At 46.7% G+C, this 15709-nt stretch overlaps 1 protein-coding gene across 2 annotated transcripts in view; it reads right to left on the bottom strand.

Moving 5' to 3' along the window:
* Window positions 1-243: 243 nt before the first annotated feature.
* Window positions 244-15709, bottom strand: part of LOC121316667 (extracellular tyrosine-protein kinase PKDCC-like) — a 41054-nt gene continuing 25588 nt past the window's right edge. Inside the window, exons 6-7 of one of the 2 annotated variants that reach the window (XM_041251710.1) lie at window positions 3596-3769; window positions 244-1792 (exon numbers count right to left, since the gene is read on the bottom strand). In XM_041251710.1, coding sequence (XP_041107644.1) covers window positions 1707-1792; window positions 3596-3769 — 260 coding nt within the window. In that variant the 3' untranslated portion in view covers window positions 244-1706. The remainder of the gene's footprint in view (window positions 1793-3595; window positions 3770-15709) is intronic. The other variant, XM_041251712.1, reaches the window with a different exon arrangement.

Here is a 15709-nt window from a genome sequence, read left to right as displayed (position 1 = left end):
GGACAAGTTTATTACAGTACATTTGGAATCAACTTGTGATTATGGGATTTAATTCTGCTGAGGTGAGGAGCAGCCCGGTTGGCCCTGAACACACAGACACACCCACACCCTTCGGCAAGCAAGTCAGCATTCAAGCATCACAACTCAAACACAAAGCACGATTCTTTTATTTTTCAATACAAAAATAAACAATATTATCACCATTATTATTATTATTATTATTATTATTATTATTATTATTATGCAAATATCAAAATGATACAAGCTACAAAAAAAACCCCAGATGATTAATGACAATGGTCATTTTTAACAGTCATTTTTTATCACTTATTTTATTGCTTTCACTGAAAGCAAATACTGTAGACAATCCTGTTCAGATAAACACGTTTCAATTTCATTTGGAAATGGAAGTCTTTCATTTATCCAGCTACTGCTGCTGCTGCTGTTTGACCCCTTCCACTTTACAATACTGGAGGAGGGACCTGAGCTTGAAATAACAAGACTAAACACCAAACAGCCTCAGAATCCAATTCTAAACACCACACTATTTTTACCCCCGGTTAAACCAGTTGCCGCTGCAGTTCAGGTCTCAAGATTATCGATCAAATAGAACTGCTTTTGGAATATCTGTTCCTCAGACACTGCACAGTGTATTTGTGATTGTCCCGTAATAAAATCATAAAGTGAGCCCTGTTGATCGAGATGAGTCGAGCATGCTGACATTTGGGTTGCATTTTCCTGCATGTACCTCGATCTCTCTCAACAAGGCCCTGTCTGGCAGCCTGCACCAGACGATGGACCGCTCACCGCTCAGATCTCCAGGGACCAGACAATGGACCGTTCAGCTCTCCAGGGACCAGGCGATGGACTGCTCAGCTCTCCAGGGACCAGGCAATGGACCGCTCAGCTCTCCAGGGACCAGACGATGGACCGCTCAGCTCTCCGGGGACCAGACGATGGACCGCTCAGCTCTCCAGGGATCAGGCGATGGATCATTTAGCTCGAGGAAAAGCTGCCCAAAATGTGTTTCTTCGACCTCCGGCTCCCCTGCTGCCTTCGTTGGGATTTCTGCACAGCTGCTAACTTCTAAAAGGGCCAGTTGGGCTGAGGTAAGCAAGTCTTTAAGGATTTGTATGATAGTCCAACCTAACACCACCCGTTATAGCTTCGGCCAACCACTTACTTCACTGCACAGCACAATTTAAACAGATTTTAAATAACAGCTGACAACCTGGAGCCCTGAGGTTGAGATCTTTTTTGTTACATGGTTTCCAGCCCAGGGGAGGGGGTTATAAACAGTTCTATTCAGACAGTAATAGATCCAAGGCAATTGCAGGTATATTACAGAGTGAAAACAACAATAACAATAATAATACAGTAATTAGAACATTATTAATAAAAAATAATAATTATAATAATACAAATAATAATAATAAAATAAAAATAATAATAATAAATCATCACATTTTTTTGATTGCTGATATTGCACGTTTGTTTGGGTCTTTTGGTTTAACTCCTGCTTGGAGAGGTCAGGACCCCCAGAGATAGGCACATGAGCAAGTAGTGCAAGGATATTTCTCTGTGTCTCTCTCTCTCCATCTGCCCTCCCCTCTCTCTGCCTCCTCAGCCTGTGCTCAGGAGAGCAGGCTGGCTCGGAGCTGCTTAAGGCCCTGTGTTTGAGCTCCACTGTGTGCCTCATCTTCCATTCAGAACGTCACTCGGAGGAACATCGCTTTATCAGGGTCTGGAACCAGACTGGCAGCGCCCGCCTTGAAGAAGACCAGCTGGTGACCTGTGAGCCGGGGAGGGACAATGAGAATCAGTGGCATATATATATTTAGTTTACTTTAGTTTCTTCACCTTTTGCCAGCACAGGTACATATCTATAGTGCAAGCACCAATACAAAGAGAGACCTACATAGTCCATACTTAAAATATAATAACAATACAAAAATAAAATAATTCCACAATTACAGTGTGATGATTGACTGATACACATGTATACAGTTGTGTTACGAAGGTAAGCTTTACCAAGGAGCTCAGAACAAAAGTATCAGATGAAAGAAAGCATCTCGGCTGAGTTGGAGAGTGGAGTAGAGTGAACATAAGAACATAAGAAAGTTTACAAACGAGAGGAGGCCATTCGGCCCATCTTGCTCGTTTGGTTGTTAGTAGCTTATTGATCCCAAAATCTCATCAAGCAGCTTCTTGAAGGATCCCAGGGTGTCAGCTTCAACAACATTACTGGGGAGTTGATTCCAGACCCTCACAATTCTCTGTGTAAGAGTGGAGTGGAGTGGAGTGGAGTGGAGTGGAGGGAAGTGGAGTGGAGTGGAGGGGCAGGAATGTCATAGTGGTTTGGGTCGGATGAGGCTGAGCTGGAGGGAGTGGAGTGGAGTGAAGGGGCAGGAATGTAAAAGTTTGGGTCAGACAAGGCTGAGCTGGAGGGAATGGAGTGGAGTGGAGTGGAGTGGAGTGGAATGAAGGGGCAGGAATGTCAAAGTGGTTTGGGTCGGACGAGGCTGAGTTGAAAGGAGTGGAGTGGAGTGGAGGGGCAGGAATGTGAAAGTGGTTTTGGTTGGACGAGCTTGTTTCAATAAAGATTAACGATTGCTCTGCTGACGGCTGCCTTTCAGCCGCACGGTTTAATTAAGCACTCGGATCGGGTTTCCCTGTGTGAGCTGACAGGGAATGAGAGGCGCTGAGAGACGAGGGGCCATGCAGCTGCGATTATTGCAGCCGTCAATCAACGGCCACGTTGCTTAATTAGAGAGTCATCTTTTACTGCAGAGACGTTAGAAACCCCTGCGTACAACTGCTCTCCCGCACTTATACACACAGAGACACACACAAACACACAAACAGAGATGCACACACACAGAGACACGGACACACACACAGACACGCACACACAGACACACACACACACAGACACACACACATGCACACAAACACACAGAGACACACACACACAAACAGACAAGCACACACACACAGACAGTCACACACAGAGACACAGACACACACACACAAACAGACACGCACACACACACACACACACACACACACACACACACACACACACACACACACACACACACACACACAGTCATGCATACACACCACACACACACACACACACACACAGACACACACACACACACACACACACACACAAACACACAAACAGATACGCACAGGCACACAGACACGCACACACACACAGACAGACACACACACACACACACACACACACACACACACACAGATACGCACACACAGACACACACACACAAACAGACACGCACACACACACAGACAGTCACACACACACACACGCAAAGACACACAGAGACACACAGACCTACACACACACACATACACTCGATAGAGGCTACTAAGTTGTCTTTTGTTTTATGTTCCTGTAATCGCTTTTGAATACCAATGAATGTGGTGTGGGAGAATGTGAGAATGAGAGGATAGAGAAAAAAATGAGACAGTATAGGGATGAGAGAGAGAGAGAGAGAGAGAGAGAGAGAGAGAGAGAGAGAGAGAGAGAGAGAGAGAGAGAGAGAGAGAGCAGGGAGGGGGTTACCTGTCCAGGTAGTCTGATTGGTCAGCACAAAGGCGCGGCACTGGGCGTGGCTCTCGCACACATCCATGGCCTCTTGGATGCTGAAGACGGACAGGAGGCAGCCCTCGTGGTTATAAGAGGGCCAGCAGTGGTAGTTATCACCGGCGATGGAGGCACCAAGCACTCGCTTGTACTCTTGCAAGACAGCACAGTTAGAAAAGGGTAGAGGCATACAGAACTGGAGTTAGTAAAAAACATACAGGCCTATTGTTAACAAGGGTCATGCTATTTTCTGACCTGGGTCATGTTATTCACTGACCTGGGTCATGTTATTCTCTGACCTGGGTCATTGTGTTTGTATATCTAATCCAGCTCAGCCTGGCTGGCACCTCACTGTCTCACTTTCTTTCTTCAAATTAGTTTTTTTTTGTGTTTATTATGTGGCAGCATTACCTTTCAGTGAATTTTTTGCAGTTTTTGCACATGATGCAATCTACAGTGCAGCGATCCCCTCTAATACACAGCAGATTGAATCTGAAACAGTGATAACATCATGTTTTTTGGCTGCTCTGGTCATTACCGTCCTTGAGACTAATAATGACAGTAATGCGCTCTCCATGCTGGGGTTATCATGACAGTTAACAGCCACACAGTGACCCCAAACAGCCTGAGGAGGGGTCCTATCTGCAGACCTGTTTATCAGAGGCTGTAAATCTTACTGCTCTGCTGATTGTGCATTCCATAGTCTCCGGGCAACAGCAAGGAAAGAGGACTGGGCTGAACTGTAGCGGTGACTGCAAGAGAGGGAGCACAGCTGCTGAACTAGATCAATATATACCTCTCCAAACAAATCCAATCCCCTACAGTGCAGCGATCCCCTCTAATACACAGCAGATTGAATCTGAAACAGTGATAACATCATGTTTTTTGGCTGCTCTGGTCATTACCGTCCTTGAGACTAATAATGACAGTAATGCGCTCTCCATGCTGGGGTTATCATGACAGTTAACAGCCACACAGTGACCCCAAACAGCCTGAGGAGGGGTCCTATCTGCAGACCTGTTTATCAGAGGCTGTAAATCTTACTGCTCTGCTGATTGTGCATTCCATAGTCTCCGGGCAACAGCAAGGAAAGAGGACTGGGCTGAACTGTAGCGGTGACTGCAAGAGAGGGAGCACAGCTGCTGAACTAGATCAATATATACCTCTCCAAACAAATCCAATCCCACCTCTGATCCTTGAACGAGCAGGCAGGGCATTTAGAGGCTGGTTGTGAGCGTCTCCTTCTGCACAGACCACCGACCGCCCCTTACAAAAGTTATTCACCCATGCTTTTCCCATGCTTATATTATGCATTTACTATAGTTTACCCTGGCTTGCCGTGTTTATTAATACCATACCTCTCTGTTCTTTACAATGTATCCCTATACTTTACCGTGCTTTCACCATGCTTTATTACACTCTGAGGGAGAGTGAGGAGGGCGTGCTGACCCCCTGTCTGAGTGAGTCCTGGGTTACAGTATCACTCGGTTCTTCAGGAACTCTGAGAGGATTCTGGGGGAGAGTGAGGAGGGCGTGCTGACCCCCTGTCTGAGTGAGTCCTGGGTTACAGTATCACTCGGTTCTTCAGGAACTCTGAGAGGATTCTGGGGGAGAGTGAGGAGGGCGTGCTGACCCCCTGTCTGAGTGAGTCCTGGGTTACAGTATCACTTGGTTCTTCAGGAACTCTGAGAGGATTCTGGGGGAGAGTGAGGAGGGCGTGCTGACCCCCTGTCTGAGTGAGTCCTGGGTTACAGTATCACTCGGTTCTTCAGGAACTCTGAGAGGATTCTGGGGGAGAGTGAGGAGGGCGTGCTGACCCCCTGTCTGAGTGAGTCCTGGGTTACAGTATCACTCGGTTCTTCAGGAACTCTGAGAGGATTCTGGGGGAGAGTGAGGAGGGCGTGCTGACCCCCTGTCTGAGTGAGTCCTGGGTTACAGTATCACTTGGTTCTTCAGGAACTCTGAGAGGATTCTGGGGGAGAGTGAGGAGGGCGTGCTGACCCCCTGTCTGAGTGAGTCCTGGGTTACAGTATCACTCGGTTCTTCAGGAACTCTGAGAGGATTCTGGGGGAGAGTGAGGAGGGCGTGCTGACCCCCTGTCTGAGTGAGTCCTGGGTTACAGTATCACTCGGTTCTTCAGGAACTCTGAGAGGATTCTGGGGGAGAGTGAGGAGGGCGTGCTGACCCCCTGTCTGAGTGAGTCCTGGGTTACAGTATCACTTGGTTCTTCAGGAACTCTGAGAGGATTCTGGGGGAGAGTGAGGAGGGCGTGCTGACCCCCTGTCTGAGTGAGTCCTGGGTTACAGTATCACTTGGTTCTTCAGGAACTCTGAGAGGATTCTGGGGGAGAGTGAGGAGGGCGTGCTGACCCCCTGTCTGAGTGAGTCCTGGGTTACAGTATCACTCGGTTCTTCAGGAACTCTGAGAGGATTCTGGGGGAGAGTGAGGAGGGCGTGCTGACCCCCTGTCTGAGTGAGTCCTGGGTTACAGTATCACTTGGTTCTTCAGGAACTCTGAGAGGATTCTGGGGGAGAGTGAGGAGGGCGTGCTGACCCCCTGTCTGAGTGAGTCCTGGGTTACAGTATCACTTGGTTCTTCAGGAACTCTGAGAGGATTCTGGGGGAGAGTGAGGAGGGCGTGCTGACCCCCTGTCTGAGTGAGTCCTGGGTTACAGTATCACTCGGTTCTTCAGGAACTCTGAGAGGATTCTGGGGGAGAGTGAGGAGGGCGTGCTGACCCCCTGTCTGAGTGAGTCCTGGGTTACAGTATCACTTGGTTCTTCAGGAACTCTGAGAGGATTCTGGGGGAGAGTGAGGAGGGCGTGCTGACCCCCTGTCTGAGTGAGTCCTGGGTTACAGTATCACTTGGTTCTTCAGGAACTCTGAGAGGATTCTGGGGGAGAGTGAGGAGGGCGTGCTGACCCCCTGTCTGAGTGAGTCCTGGGTTACAGTATCACTCGGTTCTTCAGGAACTCTGAGAGGATTCTGGGGGAGAGTGAGGAGGGCGTGCTGACCCCCTGTCTGAGTGAGTCCTGGGTTACAGTATCACTTGGTTCTTCAGGAACTCTGAGAGGATTCTGGGGGAGAGTGAGGAGGGCGTGCTGACCCCCTGTCTGAGTGAGTCCTGGGTTACAGTATCACTTGGTTCTTCAGGAACTCTGAGAGGATTCTGGGGGAGAGTGAGGAGGGCGTGCTGACCCCCTGTCTGAGTGAGTCCTGGGTTACAGTATCACTCGGTTCTTCAGGAACTCTGAGAGGATTCTGGGGGAGAGTGAGGAGGGCGTGCTGACCCCCTGTCTGAGTGAGTCCTGGGTTACAGTATCACTCGGTTCTTCAGGAACTCTGAGAGGATTCTGGGGGAGAGTGAGGAGGGCGTGCTGACCCCCTGTCTGAGTGAGTCCTGGGTTACAGTATCACTTGGTTCTTCAGGAACTCTGAGAGGATTCTGGGGGAGAGTGAGGAGGGCGTGCTGACCCCCTGTCTGAGTGAGTCCTGGGTTACAGTATCACTTGGTTCTTCAGGAACTCTGAGAGGATTCTGGGGGAGAGTGAGGAGGGCGTGCTGACCCCCTGTCTGAGTGAGTCCTGGGTTACAGTATCACTCGGTTCTTCAGGAACTCTGAGAGGATTCTGGGGGAGAGTGAGGAACCCCCTGTCTGAGTGAGTCCTGGGATATCACTCGGTTCTTCAGGAACTCTGAGAGGATTCTGGGGGAGAGTGAGGAGGGCGTGCTGACCCCCTGTCTGAGTGAGTCCTGGGTTACAGTATCACTCGGTTCTTCAGGAACTCTGAGAGGATTCTGGGGGAGAGTGAGGAGGGCGTGCTGACCCCCTGTCTGAGTGAGTCCTGGGTTACAGTATCACTTGGTTCTTCAGGAACTCTGAGAGGATTCTGGGGGAGAGTGAGGAGGGCGTGCTGACCCCCTGTCTGAGTGAGTCCTGGGTTACAGTATCACTCGGTTCTTCAGGAACTCTGAGAGGATTCTGGGGGAGAGTGAGGAGGGCGTGCTGACCCCCTGTCTGAGTGAGTCCTGGGTTACAGTATCACTCGGTTCTTCAGGAACTCTGAGAGGATTCTGGGGGAGAGTGAGGAGGGCGTGCTGACCCCCTGTCTGAGTGAGTCCTGGGTTACAGTATCACTCGGTTCTTCAGGAACTCTGAGAGGATTCTGGGGGAGAGTGAGGAGGGCGTGCTGACCCCCTGTCTGAGTGAGTCCTGGGTTACAGTATCACTTGGTTCTTCAGGAACTCTGAGAGGATTCTGGGGGAGAGTGAGGAGGGCGTGCTGACCCACTGACTCACACAGATCACATACTCAATTAAACAGCACTTCAAGGGCAGGCTGTTTCCATGGAAACACGAGCCTTCTGTGGTTTAGTCTTGTTATATTTTAAACACATCTGTCTGCCTGTCTGTCTGCCTGTCTGCCTGTCTGCCTGTCTGTCTGTCTGTTTGTCTGTGCTTGTCTGCCTGTCTGCCTGTCTGCCTGTCTGTCTGTCTGCCTGTCTGTCTGTGCCTGTCTGTCTGTTTGTATGTTTGTCTGTGCTTGTCTGCCTGTCTGCCTGTCTGCCTGTCTATCTTTGCCTGTCTATCCCTCACAGTTTCCATTTGAACATGCCACAGCTCAGGCAGGTATCAACTACTTTCACCAATCAGCCCTGGAGCCTTGGCACTCCTGCACAAAGAGCGCTCTGTTGACCCGATTGTGCTGCTGAAAAAAATAACAGCTAATAATTTCAGCATGCCGATGGCTTCATTCAACAGGGAGCAGCATGAAATGCCAGCAAATGAAGACATTTAAACTGCACACCTGCAGGAGGGAGGCTGCCAGCATACCCCCGGCACACAGGAACCCCTGAGGAGCTCTGAGTCCATCCAGCTTAGTTACAGCTGCACTCTACACTCTGGTCGGCTGTTTGAAGCTGGAGTCATGACCGCTCAGTACACTGCGTCTATAGTACACTGTGAAATACTTATTTAAAGTCCTGTTATTTTAGTTGCTTTATACACTATCTGCTGTGTGCATAACCCTATGAAACCAGTATATAAGGCACCTTGCCATGGACAGTACAGTAAATGAGCACAGGCTACATTCATAAACACCAGCACTATAATAAAGTAGACTTATTGGTGCGCTGCTATTGTATGGATGTGTGTCTGTGTGTGTTTGAGATCATTGTATGGACGTGTGTCTGTGTGTGTTTGAGATCATTGTATGGATGTGTGTCTGTGTGTGTTTGAGATCATTGTATGGATGTGTGTCTGTGTGTGTTTGAGATCATTGTATGGATGTGTGTCTGTGTGTGTTTGAGATCATTGTATGGACGTGTGTCTGTGTGTGTTTGAGATCATTGTATGGACGTGTGTCTGTGTGTGTTTGAGATCATTGTATGGATGTGTGTCTGTGTGTGTTTGAGATCATTGTATGGATGTGTGTCTGTGTGTGTTTGAGATCATTGTATGGATGTGTGTCTGTGTGTGTTTGAGATCATTGTATGGACGTGTGTCTGTGTGTGTTTGAGATCATTGTATGGACGTGTGTCTGTGTGTGTTTGAGATCATTGTATGGACGTGTGTCTGTGTGTGTTTGAGATCATTGTATGGATGTGTGTCTGTGTGTGTTTGAGATCATTGTATGGACGTGTGTCTGTGTGTGTTTGAGATCATTGTATGGATGTGTGTCTGTGTGTGTTTGAGATCATTGTATGGACGTGTGTCTGTGTGTGTTTGAGATCATTGTATGGACGTGTGTCTGTGTGTGTTTGAGATCATTGTATGGATGTGTGTCTGTGTGTGTTTGAGATCATTGTATGGACGTGTGTCTGTGTGTGTTTGAGATCATTGTATGGATGTGTGTCTGTGTGTGTTTGAGATCACTGCTTGGTAAATTCATAGGTATCATACACACACAGTTGTAGTCAAAAGTTTACATCACAGTTTGTCAAAAGCTCATTGCCAAATATCATAATCCTTTAAAAGAGGTTATTATTGCTAAAGGTTCCTCAACTATTAATTTCATTGTCCTTGTTTGGGTATGAATACTTTTGAATTAGCATTTTTGGAGTTTTGCAAAAAAATTGCTGAAATAAATAATTGTAGACATCTATTTATTGTATCTTTTTTCCTCATCAACAAAAGCAAAACTTTTGCTACAAAAGATTTTTCCTAATACTTTTTTTTAAGAGATATTTCTAGAAATTATAAATTTCCATTGGGGTATGTAAACTTTTGACTATAACTGTGTGTGTGTGTGTGTGTGTGTGTGTGTGTGTGTGTGTGTGTGTGTGTGATATATATATATATATATATATATATATATATATATATATATATATATATACTCTCCCTAAAATCCCTCATCAATCATGACTGACTGCATATTATTTACACTGCTAGTGAAGCGAGAGAGAGGGAGAGAGGGGGAGAGAGGGAAAGGGAGAAGGAGAGAGGAGGAGAAGGAGAGAGTGGGAGAGAGGGAGAAGAAGGACAGAAAGAGATAGGGTTAGGGTTAGGGTTAGGGTAGAAGGACAGAGAGAGATAGGGTTAGGGTTAGGGTTAGGGTTAGAGTAGAAAGACAGAGAGAGATAGGCTTCTCCAGAGAACCTCAGTCTTATATTAATCTGATTGTAATGTATACGATGGTAATGTATTTATCTGTGAATGAATTGAGATACTACCTGAGCTCTTTGTCCCCCCAGTATGGGTGCAGTGCCTCATTCTGAAGCAGCTCACACACTCCGTGCACGGGCCAGCGTTCAAACAGCAGGACCTTCCCTTGCCTGTCTGAATCAGCATGGCGAATGCCAGCTTTCTGTATGAATGGGAGCTAATTACAAGATCCAGTTATTTGAGAGACCCCACCCTTCAGGAAGTGATGGCTTGATTTCCGAGCAGCAAGTACAGTAATTACACAAGCACCACGCACCACTGACAAGCCAACAGAAACAACACTATCGTACAGTAATTACACAAGCACCACGCACCACTGACAAGCCAACAGAAACAACACTATCGTACAGTAATTACACAAGCACCACGCACCACTGACAAGCCAACAGAAACAACACTATCGTACAGTAATTACACAAGCACCACGCACCACTGACAAGCCAACAGAAACAACACTATCGTACAGTAATTACACAAGCACCACGCACCACTGACAAGCCAACAGAAACAACACTATCGTACAGTAATTACACAAGCACCACGCACCACTGACAAGCCAACAGAAACAACACTATCGTACAGTAATTACACAAGCACCACGCACCACTGACAAGCCAACAGAAACAACACTATCGTACAGTAATTACACAAGCACCACGCACCACTGACAAGCCAACAGAAACAACACTATCTTACAGTAATTACACAAGCACCACGCACCACTGACAAGCCAACAGAAACAACACTATCGTACAGTAATTACACAAGCACCACGCACCACTGACAAGCCAACAGAAACAACACTATCGTACAGTAATTACACAAGCACCACGCACCACTGACAAGCCAACAGAAACAACACTATCGTACAGTAATTACACAAGCACCACGCACCACTGACAAGCCAACAGAAACAACACTATCGTACAGTAATTACACAAGCACCACGCACCACTGACAAGCCAACAGAAACAACACTATCGTACAGTAATTACACAAGCACCACGCACCACTGACAAGCCAACAGAAACAACACTATCGTACAGTAATTACACAAGCACCACGCACCACTGACAAGCCAACAGAAACAACACTATCGTACAGTAATTACACAAGCACCACGCACCACTGACAAGCCAACAGAAACAACACTATCGTACAGTAATTACACAAGCACCACGCACCACTGACAAGCCAACAGAAACAACACTATCGTACAGTAATTACACAAGCACCACGCACCACTGACAAGCCAACAGAAACAACACTATCGTACAGTAATTACACAAGCACCACGCACCACTGACAAGCCAACAGAAACAACACTATCGTACAGTAATTACACAAGCACCACGCACCACTGACAAGCCAACAGAAACAACACTATCGTACAGTAATTACACAAGCACCACGCACCACTGACAAGCCAACAGAAACAACACTATCGTACAGTAATTACACAAGCACCACGCACCACTGACAAGCCAACAGAAACAACACTATCGTACAGTAATTACACAAGCACCACGCACCACTGACAAGCCAACAGAAACAACACTATCGTACAGTAATTACACAAGCACCACGCACCACTGACAAGCCAACAGAAACAACACTATCGTACAGTAATTACACAAGCACCACGCACCACTGACAAGCCAACAGAAACAACACTATCGTACAGTAATTACACAAGCACCACGCACCACTGACAAGCCAACAGAAACAACACTATCGTACAGTAATTACACAAGCACCACGCACCACTGACAAGCCAACAGAAACAACACTATCGTACAGTAATTACACAAGCACCACGCACCACTGACAAGCCAACAGAAACAACACTATCGTACAGTAATTACACAAGCACCACGCACCACTGACAAGCCAACAGAAACAACACTATCGTACAGTAATTACACAAGCACCACGCACCACTGACAAGCCAACAGAAACAACACTATCGTACAGTAATTACACAAGCACCACGCACCACTGACAAGCCAACAGAAACAACACTATCGTACAGTAATTACACAAGCACCACGCACCACTGACAAGCCAACAGAAACAACACTATCGTACAGTAATTACACAAGCACCACGCACCACTGACAAGCCAACAGAAACAACACTATCGTACAGTAATTACACAAGCACCACGCACCACTGACAAGCCAACAGAAACAACACTATCGTACAGTAATTACACAAGCACCACGCACCACTGACAAGCCAACAGAAACAACACTATCGTACAGTAATTACACAAGCACCACGCACCACTGACAAGCCAACAGAAACAACACTATCGTACAGTAATTACACAAGCACCACGCACCACTGACAAGCCAACAGAAACAACACTATCGTACAGTAATTACACAAGCACCACGCACCACTGACAAGCCAACAGAAACAACACTATCGTACAGTAATTACACAAGCACCACGCACCACTGACAAGCCAACAGAAACAACACTATCGTACAGTAATTACACAAGCACCACGCACCACTGACAAGCCAACAGAAACAACACTATCGTACAGTAATTACACAAGCACCACGCACCACTGACAAGCCAACAGAAACAACACTATCGTACAGTAATTACACAAGCACCACGCACCACTGACAAGCCAACAGAAACAACACTATCGTACAGTAATTACACAAGCACCACGCACCACTGACAAGCCAACAGAAACAACACTATCGTACAGTAATTACACAAGCACCACGCACCACTGACAAGCCAACAGAAACAACACTATCGTACAGTAATTACACAAGCACCACGCACCACTGACAAGCCAACAGAAACAACACTATCGTACAGTAATTACACAAGCACCACGCACCACTGACAAGCCAACAGAAACAACACTATCGTACAGTAATTACACAAGCACCACGCACCACTGACAAGCCAACAGAAACAACACTATCGTACAGTAATTACACAAGCACCACGCACCACTGACAAGCCAACAGAAACAACACTATCGTACAGTAATTACACAAGCACCACGCACCACTGACAAGCCAACAGAAACAACACTATCGTACAGTAATTACACAAGCACCACGCACCACTGACAAGCCAACAGAAACAACACTATCGTACAGTAATTACACAAGCACCACGCACCACTGACAAGCCAACAGAAACAACACTATCGTACAGTAATTACACAAGCACCACGCACCACTGACAAGCCAACAGAAACAACACTATCGTACAGTAATTACACAAGCACCACGCACCACTGACAAGCCAACAGAAACAACACTATCGTACAGTAATTACACAAGCACCACGCACCACTGACAAGCCAACAGAAACAACACTATCGTACAGTAATTACACAAGCACCACGCACCACTGACAAGCCAACAGAAACAACACTATCGTACAGTAATTACACAAGCACCACGCACCACTGACAAGCCAACAGAAACAACACTATCGTACAGTAATTACACAAGCACCACGCACCACTGACAAGCCAACAGAAACAACACTATCGTACAGTAATTACACAAGCACCACGCACCACTGACAAGCCAACAGAAACAACACTATCGTACAGTAATTACACAAGCACCACGCACCACTGACAAGCCAACAGAAACAACACTATCGTACAGTAATTACACAAGCACCACGCACCACTGACAAGCCAACAGAAACAACACTATCGTACAGTAATTACACAAGCACCACGCACCACTGACAAGCCAACAGAAACAACACTATCGTACAGTAATTACACAAGCACCACGCACCACTGACAAGCCAACAGAAACAACACTATCGTACAGTAATTACACAAGCACCACGCACCACTGACAAGCCAACAGAAACAACACTATCGTACAGTAATTACACAAGCACCACGCACCACTGACAAGCCAACAGAAACAACACTATCGTACAGTAATTACACAAGCACCACGCACCACTGACAAGCCAACAGAAACAACACTATCGTACAGTAATTACACAAGCACCACGCACCACTGACAAGCCAACAGAAACAACACTATCGTACAGTAATTACACAAGCACCACGCACCACTGACAAGCCAACAGAAACAACACTATCGTACAGTAATTACACAAGCACCACGCACCACTGACAAGCCAACAGAAACAACACTATCGTACAGTAATTACACAAGCACCACGCACCACTGACAAGCCAACAGAAACAACACTATCGTACAGTAATTACACAAGCACCACGCACCACTGACAAGCCAACAGAAACAACACTATCGTACAGTAATTACACAAGCACCACGCACCACTGACAAGCCAACAGAAACAACACTATCGTACAGTAATTACACAAGCACCACGCACCACTGACAAGCCAACAGAAACAACACTATCGTACAGTAATTACACAAGCACCACGCACCACTGACAAGCCAACAGAAACAACACTATCGTACAGTAATTACACAAGCACCACGCACCACTGACAAGCCAACAGAAACAACACTATCGTACAGTAATTACACAAGCACCACGCACCACTGACAAGCCAACAGAAACAACACTATCGTACAGTAATTACACAAGCACCACGCACCACTGACAAGCCAACAGAAACAACACTATCGTACAGTAATTACACAAGCACCACGCACCACTGACAAGCCAACAGAAACAACACTATCGTACAGTAATTACACAAGCACCACGCACCACTGACAAGCCAACAGAAACAACACTATCGTACAGTAATTACACAAGCACCACGCACCACTGACAAGCCAACAGAAACAACACTATCGTACAGTAATTACACAAGCACCACGCACCACTGACAAGCCAACAGAAACAACACTATCGTACAGTAATTACACAAGCACCACGCACCACTGACAAGCCAACAGAAACAACACTATCGTACAGTAATTACACAAGCACCACGCACCACTGACAAGCCAACAGAAACAACACTATCGTACAGTAATTACACAAGCACCACGCACCACTGACAAGCCAACAGAAACAACACTATCGTACAGTAATTACACAAGCACCACGCACCACTGACAAGCCAACAGAAACAACACTATCGTACAGTAATTACACAAGCACCACGCACCACTGACAAGCCAACAGAAACAACACTATCGTACAGTAATTACACAAGCACCACGCACCACTGACAAGCCAACAGAAACAACACTATCGTACAGTAATTACACAAGCACCACGCACCACTGACAAGCCAACAGAAACAACACTATCGTACAGTAATTACACAAGCACCACGCACCACTGACAAGCCAACAGAAACAACACTATCGTACAGTAATTACACAAGCACCACGCACCACTGACAAGCCAACAGAAACAACACTATCGTACAGTAATTACACAAGCACCACGCACCACTGACAAG

Source organism: Polyodon spathula, chromosome 6 (genome assembly GCF_017654505.1).
Source record: "Polyodon spathula isolate WHYD16114869_AA chromosome 6, ASM1765450v1, whole genome shotgun sequence".
Classification (NCBI taxonomy): domain Eukaryota; kingdom Metazoa; phylum Chordata; class Actinopteri; order Acipenseriformes; family Polyodontidae; genus Polyodon; species Polyodon spathula.
This window is presented reverse-complemented; position numbering and strand designations above follow the sequence as displayed.